Source organism: Erythrolamprus reginae, chromosome 3 (genome assembly GCF_031021105.1).
Source record: "Erythrolamprus reginae isolate rEryReg1 chromosome 3, rEryReg1.hap1, whole genome shotgun sequence".
Classification (NCBI taxonomy): Eukaryota; Metazoa; Chordata; class Lepidosauria; order Squamata; family Dipsadidae; genus Erythrolamprus; species Erythrolamprus reginae.
Genome location: NC_091952.1, coordinates 96507130 through 96522911, shown reverse-complemented (window position 1 = coordinate 96522911; position 15782 = coordinate 96507130). Strand labels below are relative to the sequence as shown.

General features: G+C 40.8%; 1 protein-coding gene across 2 annotated transcripts in view; it reads right to left on the bottom strand.

Moving 5' to 3' along the window:
- Positions 1-10651, bottom strand: part of PRKACB (protein kinase cAMP-activated catalytic subunit beta) — a 90568-nt gene extending 79917 nt beyond the window's left edge. Inside the window, exon 1 of one of the 2 annotated variants that reach the window (XM_070746266.1) lies at positions 10028-10651. In XM_070746266.1, coding sequence (XP_070602367.1) covers positions 10028-10073 — 46 coding nt within the window. In that variant the 5' untranslated portion in view covers positions 10074-10651. The remainder of the gene's footprint in view (positions 1-10027) is intronic. The other variant, XM_070746267.1, reaches the window with a different exon arrangement.
- Between the last annotated feature and the right edge of the window lie 5131 nt (positions 10652-15782).

Sequence of the window (15782 nt, the reverse complement as noted above, 5' to 3'; positions counted from 1 at the left end):
CACTAACAATGAAAAGTGCCATACCTTTGTAAAAATATTTCCAATTGCTCTATTTACAATGTATGACACTTTAAAACAAACTAAGGATAACATATTTCTGCACAACTCTTCTTAAAAATACAAGTTTCTGTATACAATGGCTTTGTGATTAACTAGGGAATGATATAAATCTTGGCTCCTGAAATTTAAGTGTTCTTGATCTAATTTTGAAAGTTTTCTATGAGTAATCACTTCGAATTTCTAGTAAGAGCACGAACACAAGAGATGTATGTTTCTGGCTCTATCTCTATATCCGGAGGAAAACTTATTTATTTATTTATTAGATTTGTATCCGCAGACTCGGGGCGGCTCACAACAATAATAAAACAGTATACTATACAATGAACAAATCTAATATTTAAAAAATATCTAAAAAACCCGATTATTTAAAAACATACAACACAAGCATACCATACATAAAACTATATAAGCCTGGGGGAGATGTCTCAATTCCCGCATGCCTGACGGCATAGGTGGGTTTTAAGGAGTTTGCAAAAGGCAAGGAGGGTGGGGGCAGTCCTAATCTCCAGGGAGAGCTGATTCCAGAGGGTTGGGGCCGCCACAGAGAGGGCTCTTCCCCTGGGTCCCGCCAGACGACATTGTTTAGTCGACGGGACCCGGAGAAGGCCAACTCTGTGGAACCTAACTGGTCGCTGAGATTCGTGCGAATTCTTGAGAGTTAAAAGTTCTGAAATAACAGAACTCATCTTCAGATTAAAATAAAAGTAATCCTCAATTTATGACCACAATTAAGCCAACACTTTATGTTGTTAACATTTAAGGGAGTTTTGTCCCATTTTATAACTTTTCTTTCCACAGTTAGGTTAATTACTGCAGTTGATAATCCAGCTGTTATGTGAATCTGTTTCCCCATTGACTTTGCTTATCAGGTCGAAAAAAGGAGATTGTGTGACCCTGGAACATAGCAAATATGCTAAATATGAGCCAGCTGCTAAGGATCTGAAATTTAATCACATGATCATAGACAAGGATAGGTTACTTTTTTTTTACTACCACTCTGGTCGTGGCTTGTGGTAATGTGACAGGATGGGGGGATTACTGGGTAATCATGTAACTGAGTGGTCATGTGACTGGGTGGTCAAGGCCAACTTGACATCAATCATGTCAAGAGTTAGGGTACCTGGCTTCTCCTCAAAGGCCTCAATGAGATACAATTTCCCTGTCTATTTACTACTACTTAACATCCAAAATATACTATACATATTACACATAGGCACACAAAAAATATGTTATCTACTATATATACTCTACCTGTATACACACACACACACACACACTCTTCTAAAACTACACTTCAACCTCACTTACTACATTTGGGAAAACACACCCAGAGTCCAATTTCTACCACACATTTAACCATAACTTCTGTACATTAGAACATTACACATGCCTTCAGATGTTCTTTCCTAGCTTGCACATGACTTTTAGAGCCATGAAATGTCATGGATTGAGTAAAATGTAATGAAACTCACTTAATAACGCTCTTGCTTAGCAACCAAGATTTTGGGCTCAATTGTGGTCTGTAAGTCAAAGACTATCTCTGCCTCCCTCTCCATGGCAGCCTTGACCTAGTAAACTCTGCCTCCTTCCTGACAAATTTCCTCTCCGTTAGAGGCACCAAAATAATCCAGACAATGTAAGGTTTCCTGCTGCAGTACAAGGTTGGACTAGATGACCTCCGAGATATCTTCCAGCCTTAAATTGCTGTTTCAAAGTGTCTTCTGAAGCCACGCCTAGTGGCAGGGTTTGTGGTGTTTCCTTTCTCTTCTCCTCTCATCTCTTGTCATCTCTCATCTCCTTTCCCTTTACTTCTTCTTTCTTTCTCTTTCTTCCTTCCTTTCTTCTCTCTCTCTCTCTCTCCTAATACCATATATGAGTCCTGCTGATTGATACAAGTGGATTTTATTCATATGTATATTCATGTGATGTGCTAACTCTGCTATAAAGAGTATACCAGAAAGGATTTAGAAGTCTTGGATACCTTAACAATTGAATGGTTAATATCATGGAGGTAATAAAAAATTATGCAGGAGGCACATTAAATCATTCTTGTTTTTTTGTTTAGGTCAGGGGTCAGCAAACTTAAATACTCAAAGAGCCATTTGGACCCATTTTCCACAGAAAACAAAACCTAGGTCAAGGCCAACCCGACATAATGCACTCCCACCTAGTCACATGAACCCCCTTCATATCCTTACTCCATCCATCCATCCATCCATCCATCCATCCTCCCTCCCTCCTGATTTTATATTCCTTCCTTTTTTTTCCCTCCTCAGACTTCACCCTCCTTCCTCCCCTACTGATTTTACCTTCCTTCCCCTTCCTTTCACCTTCCTTCCCTCCTGATTTTACCTTCCTTCCTCCTCCTTTCACCTTCCTTCCTTTCCCCTCCTCTGATTTTATCTCCCTCCCTCCCATCCACCTTCCTTCCTCCCCCTTCTTTCTCTCCCTTTTCTCTCTTTTCTTTTCTTGTTCTTCTTCTCTCTCTCTCTCTCTCACACACACACACACACTCACACACACATACCTACCTGATCTAGCCACAAAGTATCTGTTGTTACAGAAATTTTCATTTCTCTCTATAATACACCTGGTACTAATCAATACCCTATCTCTCAACTATGTAAAGCCTATGCATATTTACTTTGCAGTAAGGCCACTCTCTTTCAATGGGATTTACTCCTAAAAGATACAGAATCATGATTTCAGGCAGTCAGCTAGCTCTGTTGTTTAACAGGCTCTAAGTAAAATTTCTACATCACCAAAATTTATACAACCTATACAACAGAATTTAAGAGCAAAAAAATCATAGCAATAGTCTGAGCTATCCTTCTCCCCCCCCCACACACACTCTCATTTTCTTTTGTTTTTAGGGTGGGAGGGAAAACTTCAAATAAAAAGGGGAAGGACAGAAAATGATGCATGGCTGCAAAAGAGGAGGGCATTTTTCAGCTGCTTTCTGGGACTGAAAAGTTGAGGGGACCCAAGGAGGGGTCCCAGTTTGCTTCCTCAAGATGGCAACCACATCCACAGTGCCAGAAATCCAGCTTCTGCACATGCTCATATTTTAATTTTTTTTTTAAATGGCGGTGGCCATGGACTGGCACAGACCGATCCGCTTCAGTGACATCATCATGCTGTCACCAGCAAATCACTACTGGTTCGAGCAAATTGGTCCAAACCGGGAGGAACCCACCCCTGATCATGGGGATACTGCAAAGGTGATAACTGGAAAACAGTTGTAAGTTTCCATTTTTCAGTGTTGTTGTAACTTTGTACAGTCACTAAATGAAGAGTTACAAGTCGAGGATTATCTGCATTGCCAGTTGCAAGAAAGTCTCATTCAATTTAATAGAACCTTAAACATTTATATTATGTTCTGTTTAAATTTTTACATTGAGATTCACACCTTGTCAAAATGGTAGAGCAAAAACTGTAAGCATAAAATAAACACCCAACATTTGCAAAAAGCTAAAGTAAAATATGATCAATATTGTGAAGAACTTTGGCTTCTGAAAATCATCCTTATAATTTGCTCATGCAGTCTAAACACATAATTGCCTTTGAAACACTGGCATTTCCATATATATACGTATTACAGTAAGTAGCAGAATTTTGTGATAATAAAGATAATCTGAAGCAATATTCTGAAATGCAAAAGGTTCAGATGTAACTGTTTTTATTACTTAAGCTTCAGATATTTACTTGTAGTTCAGAATATTTCAGCATAATGATAACATTCTAAAAAAGGAAACAAACAACAATACCTGCTGCCAGAAATAAGGATTTGTTTTGCAACCCAAGGTTTTAGTGTGGTAAAACCACTTAGTTTACCTCCCCCACTACATACATAACCTTTTATTTCTGATTTCTGAATAAAACACACTTGAGTTTGCATAATACAGTGAGCCTAAACTATGGTTTATAAAATGTTAGAGCTGCTTTCATACAAAATGCTAAGGGGAAAAATCAACTGTATTTTAGTCCATGATACAACTATTTCTTGATCAAACTGCCCAATGATATAAACATTAATAATTCATTCAAATTATCTGAATTAAAGACATTGCTACAAAATTATATTAAGATAAAATTGAATATATTCTGTGAATTAAATTTCAAATGTTAGAGTAGTAAGGAAAACATTCCCAAGTACAAATTGCAAACAAGTGCAATTCAAATTATATTTATTTCTTTAGTTTCTAGGGCTACCTGTTAGCTTACAACTCTGTTAGTTTACCCAGAATTAAAACATTAAAGTTATAAACAGTAAACATTGGGAGCATAACACTCAGAATTGGAAGGAATCAGACTGGAAACACACCAAACCAGACCAGGCTAATCTGGTTTAAGCTTCAGAAATGTACCTGTAACAATTTTCAAATGCATATTTATTAATACTGTAGCTAGCTGACAGTTCATCAATGTAAAGGTAAATTGCCAGTATAAGAATATAGGTAGTCCTCAACTTACAAAAATTCATTTGGTGACCATTCAAAGTTACAACAGCACTGAAAAAAGTGATTTATGACCGTTACAGCCTTTCTACATCCCCATGATCATGTGATCAAATCTCAAATGTTTTGCAACTGGTTCATATTTATGACTGTTGCTATGTCCAAAGGTCATGTGATCATCTTTTCTAACCTGACAAGCATAGTCAATGGGGAAACTAGATTCAATTAACAATCAACCAGTTTACTAACTTAACAACTGCAGTGATTCACTTATGCAAAAAAGGCCGTAAAATGGGGATAAACTAACTTAACAAATGTTTCATTTTGGATAATTCATAATCAGAATTATGATTCCCACACAGGAATGCATTTTTAAAAATTAAAATATTAAATGGCGACTTGATAATTCTCATGAACCGTATTTCAATAATAATAATAACAATAATAATAATAATAATAATTTATTAGATTTGTATGCTGCCCCACTCCGCAGACTCGGGGCATCTCACAACAATAATAATAACAATGTGCAATGTAACAAATCTAATACAGTAATACCTCATGATACGAACTTAATTGGTGCAAGGAGGAGGTTCGTAAGACGAAACATTGTTTCCCATAGGAAACAATGTAAAGTCAATTAATCCGTGCAACCAAAAAAACCCCCGCAAAAAAACGGCTTTCGGCGACTGCTGGGAAGCCGCGCGGCTGTTTTAAAAGGTGACAGCCGGCCTGGGGGGCTTCCCAGCACCCCCCCGAACCCTGGTTCGGGGTTCGGGGGGGTGCTGTCAAGCCCCCCAGGCCGGCTGCGACCTTTTAAAACAGCCGCGCCGCTTCCCAGCTGTCTCCTGAAGCCGAACGCTAAAGCCGAACTTCCGCGTTCGGCTTCGGGAGACAGCTGGGAAGCGGCACGGCTGTTTTAAAAGGTGACAGCCGGGCTGGGGGGCTTCCCAGCAACCTCCCGAACCGAACCCAGGGTTCAGAAAAATTTTGCCTCTTCTTACGAACTTTGTTCGAGTTACGAACCGGCGTTCGGAAGGATTCTGGGAAGCCCCGCCGCCTGGCTGTCACCTTTTAAAACAGCCGCGCAGCTTCCCAGCAGTCTCCGAACGCCGGTTCATAACTCGAAAAAAGTTCGTAAGAGGCAAAATTTTTCTGAACCCCGGGTTCGTATCATGAGTTGTTCGTAAGACGAGGGGTTCGTATCTTGAGGTACCACTGTATTTAAAAGAACGTATCTAAAAACCTGTCATTTAAAAATGATACATCACAAGCATACCATACATAAAACTATATAAGTGTGGGGGAGATATCTCAATTCCCCCACGGCTGGCGATATAGGTGGGTCTTAAGCAATTTTTGAAAAACAAGGAGGGTGGGGACAGTTCTGATCTCCGGGGGGAGTTGATTCCAGAGGGCCGGGGCCGCCACAGAGAAGGAGCCTCTCTGGAACCAGCTCCCCCCAGAGATTAGAACTGCTCCTACCCTCCTTGCCTTTCATAAACTCCTTAAAACCCACCTTTGTCGTCAGGCATGGGGGAACTGAGATATCTCCCCCGGGCCTATTCAATTCAATTTATGTATGGTATGCTTGTATGTATGTTTGCTTAAATAATGGGTTTTTTTTAATATTTTAAATTGTAAATTATTAGATTTGTCATGAACTGTTTTATTGTGTTGTGAGCCGCCCAGAGTCTGCGGAAGGGGGTGGCATACAAATCTAATAAAATAAATAAATAAATAAATAAGGCTCTTCCCCTGGGGCCCACCAGACGACATTGTTTAGTCGACGGGACCAGAAGAAGGCCAACTCTGTGGGACCTTATCGGCTGCTGGGATTCGTGCGGCAGAAGACGGTCCCGGAGGTATTCTGGTCCGATGCCATGTAGGGCTTTATAGGTCATTACCAACACTTTGAATTGTGACCAGAAACTGATCGGCAGCCAATGCAAGCCACAGAGTGTTGGAGAGACATGGGAGAATCTAGGTAACCCCACGATAGTTCTCACGGCCGCATTCTGCACAATATGAAGTTTTCGAACACTTTTCAAAAGTAGCCCCATGTAGAGAGTGTTGCAGTTTAAATCATGAAACCACCAATATTTCAATGTTTTATTTAATAGTACCAAAATCTTAAAGGGAATCCAAATTCCCTGTTGGTTGGCAAGTCCAGTTTTATACTTCTTTGAAAGTATACATTGCTTCTTAGCTCTAAATGTATTTTACCTTTTAGAATTCTGCCTTTCCAAAAATTACTAGATTTACAAATGTTTATTTGATACATTCTACATTTGTTAAAATGTATAAATATATTCTATTTATAAATTATAAATTACAGAAATTCACTTTTTCAACCAACAAAAGTTGTACTGTTTTAGTCACTGACTTAATCAAATTGTTCCTTGCCAGTTTAGAATTTTTAAAATCTCATTTTCATGCAGCGTATTTAGTTACAGTCACTATCATTTTATGTTAAAAGCATGCAAAAACATTATCAGCCTGCAGATACTACACATTCAAATTTCTTTTAAAAACATCCAAGGCTGGTCCTTGACAGTTTATTTCTATGCAACAGTTGGCTTCACAGTTAATTAAACCAATGAGTATTGTGCACATCCATGAAGTCACCAGGAGCTAAGATTGATTCAAAGGAGAAGTTGCCTTATTGCCCTCATTCCCTCTTCCCACGATCATGTCATCATCCAACACTTCAAGTTTGTTAAGCCAGAATTTCTTATTGTGGACTACTTATTTAGTAAACACTTAGCTTTTAAAAAAACAGGTTCACAATGCTGTATTATAAAAATCAAAGTCCTAGGCCAAAGTTTTATTAGATCAGTCAAACCACCCTCTATCAAAAAAAAAATCACATAAAGTATATTACTATTCCACAATTTTTATTATGTAATCCTAAAAAAGTTCTTCACTAGAATTTTCTTTTCAAACAATGCACTGCCTTATTTTGCATTCAAAGTCCCAACAGAATCAGAAAACAACGCACCAAAGGCCAAAAGCCATTATTAGCTCTAAGAGAATGGTCAAAATTGTTTATAAGTGCATATAGCTATTGAACACCATAATCGATGCTGCCATATAACAGCAAATCTAGGACATAGCCAAATACTTGACTATTTTTAATTATATGCATACAGGGTAAAGAGATGACAGATTTACAGACTTCAATCCTGGAAACCCAACTTTTGCACTGTAAATTGGTAACCAGAGTTTCAGTTTAGAGAAATGAAAAGTGGTTAGACAAGATTATGGAATTTGTTCAAATTGCTTCAAAGAATCACAAAATTGTACATTAAATAAATGGATTCCAGGGGGAAGAAAACAAGAATCTCCCATTATATTCTATACCTAAAGCATGCTGTGGTGTAGGAGGTCTTTCTTTAGAAATCAGGTTTCCTCTTACAGAAGCAGACTTCAAACTCCTGGAATGCTAACTAGGGATAACAGAACTGTAAAACAACATATCTGAGAAGTAAAAGATTGAAAGAGGATCTCAAAGTAAGAACCCAGCAATCTGTCTCTTTTAAGCCTTTCAACGTACAGCTTACATTCAGCAGAAGCCAAACAAAGCTGGAAAAAGTAAAGCATTGGAAACAAGATTAAGAGGTTGTCTACATAAATAGCCCTCTGCACCCATAGCTCATTTGGGACACCATTAACTAGCACTCACAAGAAGTACCATGGCAGGAAAGGAAAGTTTCAATAATACTTGCAAAAGAAATCCTTTCTTCAGGTATAAAATGCAAAATGAGGGGGGGGGGTTCTTCAAATTCAGGCTCACCTGATTCATCACACCAGGCATTCAAGAAAAAGATTCTCCATATTATTATTTAAACAAGAATAATTCATTATAATTCAATGCTTTTAACCATTGGTGCCTGAATCTTGAGATGTTCCTCTGAGTCGTATGAAGGCTGTGATATTATATAAACTTATTTGTGAGCAAATTTAATTTAATTCAGTGGACTTTATTTTATAAATATAAAGTATATTATGGTGTTAAACATATTTCACTCATCTTCATTTTTTAAACAAGCCAATAGTGGCATAATATTTTATTATTCAGCCATAGATTTAATTTTGTTTGAGAGACTCATAGCTTCCTACAATTAAAACCTTATTAAGTTGATAAGTTTGTAAAGCAAACTGTCCAACATTTGCCAGACTATGCATCTAATCAAAATAAACTGCTATTTTAAAATGACTCCAGGTAAGTTAAAATGAAAAGCCCAGTCTAGCCTAGTAGTTAAAACACCAAGCAAAAAACATTAAAGCATTGAGTTCTTGTCCCACCTTAGCCATGAAAGCCAGCTGGGTGACCTTGGGCCAGTCACTCTCAGTAAAACTCACACTGCAGAGTTATTGTTGTGGGGGAAATAGGAGGATGAAGATGTGATGGATATGTTCCCCATCTGAATTATTTATAAAAATAATAATGGTGGGGATACAAATAAATAAATAAAACAAAAAGCAGTATATAAATAAAAGCAATCAATATGGCTATTAATAGTCCAGCACAAGAGAAAGATGTTGTTTGCTTCCTTGTGATGGGTGAAAGACTAATCCAAATATTTATCTAATATTAATAAAGGATCTTTGGGGCACCTGCTTTATCTTTGCTTATCAAAACTTCGGGCGATCCAAGTTTTATTGCTAGAACTCTGCCTTGCAGTAGAAATCAATTAACGTTCCCACCCCTCTCCTCCCGGACATACATAACTTTAAACCTTTCTACACGACCAACAACATGCCTGAAAGCTTTCTTTAACATTGCAGCTGCCGGGACTAATCCTTTTCCCGTAAGCATAGGGATTTTATCATGGGGAAAGGATCGGGAGATCTCTGGGGCTGTTACCTGAAGAAGAAACAACAGGGGACCCGACAAATCAGTGCAGTTTTTACACTGTTGTGTTACGCGCCTTTCCTTCACCAGGTAGGTTGGTATGATATAAAAGCTCTCTCTGGAAAGTCTATAGATTGGGGGGAGGGAGAGAGAAAAGGGGGGGGAAACAGCGAAGGAGAACGAGAGAAACCCACACCCACCGGCTCTAATTCAGCCTTCCTCCGCCGGAGCAGCTCGATTACAGCGAGCCTGGAAGCGCAGTCCGTTTTGCGAGTGGGGCTGCCTTCGTGCCCTGTCCGCCAGCGGGTTACTCGGCTCACCTATGAGCCCCCCACCCCCACCCCGGCTCCTAACGCAAAGCAGGCCCCGCAGGCCAAGTAAAGAGGACCGAAGGCGCTCCGGCGTAGCACGGCCTCCCCCTCCCAGGCCTGCTGCCCGGGGCAAAGGAGAGAGGGGGGCTGCCACACTGCCGCAACCCGTCAGGCTAGTAGGCCGCAGGGCCTGCCGCTTGTCGTCCCGGCGCACCTTGCTGAAGCAACGGCGGCGGGGCGGAGAAGAGAGCTGCCTGCCTTAGTTGCCTGCTTTCCCACAGAGCAAAGAAGCTCTGCCTTCGCATTCCCTCCCCTTCCCGCCGCCGTCCGGCCTCACTCACCGCTCTCAATCTCGTTGCCCTTCTTGGCGGTGGCGGCGTTCCCCATGGCCGGACCGGGGCGAGCAAGAGAGGTCGGGTTGCGCCGTCCGTCCAAAGGGGAAGGGCGGGAATCCCGAGTTGCGTGTTCGAGCGGCGGCGCTTGGCTTGGCTTGGCGGCGGAGCGGCCCCTTCCCTCCCCTCCCCTCCCCTTCGCGCTTGGCTTTCCCGGCTATCGCCTTCCTCTTCCTCCTCTCCGCTCCGAGTCTTTGCAGGGGGGGGGGCGGTTTGACCGGCGGCCCTGAGGAGCGAGGAGGCGGCGGCAGTGAGAGCGCTTGGCTGGTTTGCCCGCTTGCCGCCGTCCCTCCCTCGCTCCCGCCCCAACTCACACACGACGGAAATGACGGCCTACGAAGCGCCGCCTCCTTCTTCGGAGTCCTCACAGCAAAAAAAAAAAAAAAACCTCCGGCGCGCCTCGGCCCGGGCTGCTGAAGGGGGGGGGGGGGGCTATCCTGAGGAAAGCTTCTGAGGCATTTGCGTTAAGCAGCCCGGCGGGAACTGAAAATAATTCTGGTAATTCCCAATAGGATGAGAAGCAGGTGCCATCCGCTTGCAGAGAAAACCACTCCGGCTCCTCCGCCGCACATTAGGCGCCCGATGTGACAGACCCCGGTTTTGCTCTGACTGGAAATAGTCGCCACCTACCTACCTATCGGCTCCGTAGCTCGCGCCGCGGCTACTTTTAATAGGCGTGTTTGAAAATACAATATAAAGTAGCCGGTTTACTATATTGCTGCATTTAGGCTTACTAAAGGGAATGAGTTCCCGATGGACTGGCAGGGGTTCTGCTCTGAAGTAAGGACGGAGGGACGGAATCGGAATGTAGCGCTAAATATCTGCTGAGAAGAAAAATGATCGCTTTCGCCACTCTGCGACTTCAGAATAAAACAAAATAGCAATAGTACACTGCTCAAAAAAATAAAGGGAACACTTAAATAACACAATATAATCCCAAGTACATCAAACTTTTGTGAAATCAAATTGTCCACTTAGGAAGCAACCCTGATTGACAATCAATTTCACATGCTGTTGTGCACATTCAACTTTGCACAGAACAAAGCATTCAATGAGAATATTCCATTCATTCAGATCTAGGATGTGTTATTTTAGTGTTCCCTTTATTTTTTTTGAGCAGTATATTTAGACTTATATACTGCTTTACAGTGCTTTACAGCCCTCTCTAAGTGGTTTACAGAGTCAGCATATATTGCCCCCAGTAATCCGGGTCCTCATTTTACCGACATTGGAAGGATGGAAGGCTGATTCAAAAAGCTTAGGTTGCTGTCATCTGTATAGGTATCTTCTGTGTGTGTGGAAATAATTTTCAAATAAACTTTTATGAGTAAACACGCCTTGATTCGGGTTGAGTAGCTGCATTATTACCTCGCTGTCAGAAATAGCAATAGCATTTATAGTAGCAAAAGCATTTAGGCTTGTATACAGCTGCAGCAGTTGTTTACAGCCCTCTCTAAACAGTTTACAGAATCAGCAAATTGCCCCCAATAATTTGGGTCCTCATTTTAAGGATCTTGGAAGGATGGAAGGCTGAGTCAATTTTGAACCTACTGAGATTCGATGAGCAGAAGTAGCTTGCAGTACTGCACTCTAACCACTGCACCACCGAGGCTCATAGATCTCTAAATAGAGATGTAAATAGAGATCCAAAAGTGCTTTCCTGCCCCCGCCCCCCAAGAGGGTTCTGGACATTTTTGTTTTTCTTTTGAAGACATTTGGTTTCTCATCCAAGAAGCGTCTTCAGCTCTGGCTTGGTTGGGGAGCTGAAGAAACTAAAGAAGCTTCTTAGATGAGAAGTGAAACATCTTCAAAGGAAAACCAAGAAAGTCGAGTTGTTTCCAGTTGGGGGGGGGGGAAATAATATGATCAGAATGACTGAGAATTGGAAATAAGAGACCTAAACAGAACAAAGACAAAAATACATGCTGGCTAGACATACAATGTGAGAATAAATGTTCAGGCAGGTAGAACATATATTAATTAGATTTATATTCTGCTTTTTATTCTGGTATTAAAGGTAGTAGAGTTCCCATCTATTTTTTCCCCACAACAATCCTGTGAGGTGGGCTGGGCTGAGAAAGAGTAAGTTTCTGTGCCTGAAGATGGACTTGAACCTTGGCTTCCCTACACCTGATTAGCACTCTGGTGAAATGCACTTTAAGATAAGGACACATTTGGGAGTCTGATAGAGTTCAGATGGGATTGCTGCCTGGCTGAAATTCAAAAGTTTTCCTTACTGGTGCTGTGGGTGTGGCTTGGTGGTTGTGACAGGGAAAGGATAGTGCAAAATTTCCATTTTCACCCCACTCTGAAGCCAGCCAGAGGTGGTGTTTGCTGGTTCTCTGAACTACTCAAAATGTCCCATACAGGTTCTTCAGAACCTGCTGAATTTCATCCCTGGATTGCTGCCATTTGGGCTGAAACACTGGCATCTTCCCTAATAATGGTACTTTCAGGTAGACTACAACAGTGATTTTCAACCTTTTTTGAGCCATGGCACATTTTTTACATTTACAAAACCCTGGGGCACATTGAGGGGGGGGGCTAAAAAAGTTTGGACAATATTTTTCTCTCTCTCTTCCTCCCTTTCGCTCTATTTCTCTCTCCCTCCCTCTTTCTCTCCCTTCTTTCTTCTCTCTCTCCATCCCTCTTTCTTTCTTCCTTCATTCCTTCCTCTTTTTTGCTCTCTTTTTCCCTCCCTTCCTCCTTCTATGTCTTTCTCTCTCCCACTATCCCTTCCTCTCTCTCTCTTTCTTTCTTTCTCTTTCTTGCTCTCTCTCTTGTTCTCTTTCTCTCTCTTGCTTTCTTTCTCTCTCTCTTGCTTTCTCTCTCTCTCTCTTTTCTTTCTCTCTCTTTCTTTCTCTCTCTTGTTTTCTTTTTCTCTCTCTTGCTTTCTTTCTTTTTCTCTCTCTCTTTCTTTCCCTCTTTCTCTCTCTTGCTTTCTTTCTCTCTCTCTCTCTCCCTTTCTTTCTTTCTCTCTCTCTTGTTTTCTTTCTCTCTCTCTTTCTTTCTCTCTCTCTCTCTCTTGTTTTCTTTCTTGCTTTCTCTCTCTCTCTCTCTTTCTTTCTCTCTCTGAGCTTCGCGGCACACCTGACCATGTCTCACGGCACACTAGTGTGCCGCGGCACACTGGTTGAAAAACACTGGACTACAATACCTAAATGTGGAAGATGCTTTCAAATAATGATTTCCAAATGTAAGAAGTATATTCCATTCTTTTTGCCAATTCCAGCTAAAATGCTCTAATTCTAACAATCAGTACTCTATACCCATCCTCCCACACCTAATCCTGGCTATATTTTTATAGGACCAAATTCCATAATTCAGTCTCTTATAGGCTTCTTTTCCAGTGTGATGCTATATATTTACTAGCTAGAATCAGAACTAATATTCTGATGAGAAGGCCAACTTGTTTTCTTCTGTTGTGAAGGGGGGGGGGGAGCTGCTGAGAATTTGTCTCATCCTTTCTGACCATATTCAAGGATAAACTCCTGCAGATTCTTTTCTGTTTGGAGAATTAAAAAGTGGTGCACAGTGGCCTCAGCCTAGAAGCCAAAGATAACCAATTGTTGTTGAATGTAAAAAGTAACGAGATTGTTCCAAACTGGATGAGATGTGCTACTTTGTTTTTAAGCTTGAGAACCTGCTCTACATTTATTTAACTTTGAGTTGCTGAGTACAGTAACTGTGGCTGTAGAACATGTGTAAATCAGAGAAATATTGTCCAGATACTAATCCAGTAGTGTATGACTCTGTTGGATCTAGCAACTGGAATGGAGGAAGATACAATACCTTCTTTCTTGAGCTGTGCCTGGTATCCCATTAACTATTGTGCAATGAGCATTCCGGAGCCTTCATAGTACAGCCTCCCTTCTGACTGACCAGTTGTAGGCATGGTTTAGACCCTGCAGCCAGTGCTTCACACTTATGTTTTATGACTGCCAGCATGTTTTGCAATGTACTATCTCATTTTGCTGGAGGATGTATAGTTATGTCTCACTCAACGATTGATGGGATTAATGACCATTCAAAATTATAACTTCAGCACAGTTACATGACAACTATCTGCATGCTTTACAACCAGATTTTGACAAGCAGAGCCAATGGAGAAGCTGGCAGTAAAAACTTTCCAGTGAGATGTTTTTTGTTTTTGTTTTTGCAGGGGGCATAGCAGCCAAAATGGCAGGGAATAAGCAGTTGGGGAGAGTTGAAGGGGAGGTAACTCTTTACTTTGGCAGAACTAAGTTTTGGGATTAGCTGGGACCAAATTGGGAATGGTTTGGATTGAGGTGGGTCCTCAGCTGTTGACTGGTGGGATTCAGTTGGCAATCTGGAATGTGTTGTGGTTAGCTCTGGTCCAGCTCCTGCCCCAAGGAATGTGGAGGTGGAGGTGGGGGAGACATCCACATGCCGCAGACCTGTTTTGCTCCCAGTAGAATCTGCCGGTGAAGTCTCCTCTGACCAAGGAAGCGTGAGTGACAGGGTAGAGGGGAGTTTGGCAGAGAGCCCAGAAGGAGATCAGTCATCTGTATCATCCCTGGATTCTGAACAAGAGTTAATGACACATCCACGCATGCATAGAGTGATAGATAGGAGACAACAACTGAAGGATTATTACAAGAGAAAATGAGGCCACCTGTGGTTGGGTGGGGCTGCTGTAATTAGTGGTACAGATAAAAGTGCAGCCTGGTGTTTTAGCCTCAGGGCAGTTTATCTGATTCATTGTTTTGTCAAGATCGTGGTTTTTGCTGTTCAGGATTGTGTGTGGACTCATTGGACTTTAGAATTGGACTCAATTTCCCAGTTATTGGGTGAGCAATTGGACTGCATTTAACCTGTGCCTTGTGTGTACCAGAAAATCCCTTTGACATTTAAAAAAGGAGCTGTTTCTGTTTTTCTGTTTATAAAAAATTTGGGTTTTCCTTTTATCATGCGGTGTGTGTCTTCCTGGACTAATTATCCTGTAATTATAGGCGGTTGAGACATGCCTGCAGAACAGAATGCAGGGATTACTTTCGCTAAGCAATGCAATCAACTTATATTGCACTTTATAACCACATCCCTTAGCAATGGAAATTATAGTTCCAATTTTGGTCATAAATTGAGGACTACGTACCTGTATTTATGGATGGACTTATCAGAACCATCTGGAAAATAACAATTGAATCTATCTACCAATTAGTCCCAGTGTACTACAGATTTATTCTCCATATCCCCTTTATAATGTTACTGGTAACATTAGTTAATTGGTTTCATTAAGTAATGAAAACAATTTTAATATCATTTTTAGAAGTTTAATGAAATTAAGAATCTCAGTTTTCACTCAACATTTCCAGCACTGGAATTTTTTTGTGGCACATTACATTTGCAGTATTTTTGTTTCTTCCAGCTTTAAACTGAAGTCCTTCAAAAATTACAAAATGTATCTGAAATATTCCAATAAATGTGAAACACGCTGTCCTTTCTTTTATTCTTTGAAAAATAATATCCATTATTTTAGCTTCAATACTTTCAAAAGACTTTTAAAAGTAATACTTTTATGCAAAAACAGAAGTCTTTACTCAACAATATCCAAATACTGTATATACCATCAAATTTCCCACTTTTAAATGCACATTATCTAGAAGAATTTTAGCAACCAGTGCTTCTCTGCATGACACACTGATTTATGATTATAGTTTTTATTTCACCAAGTAACAAATTC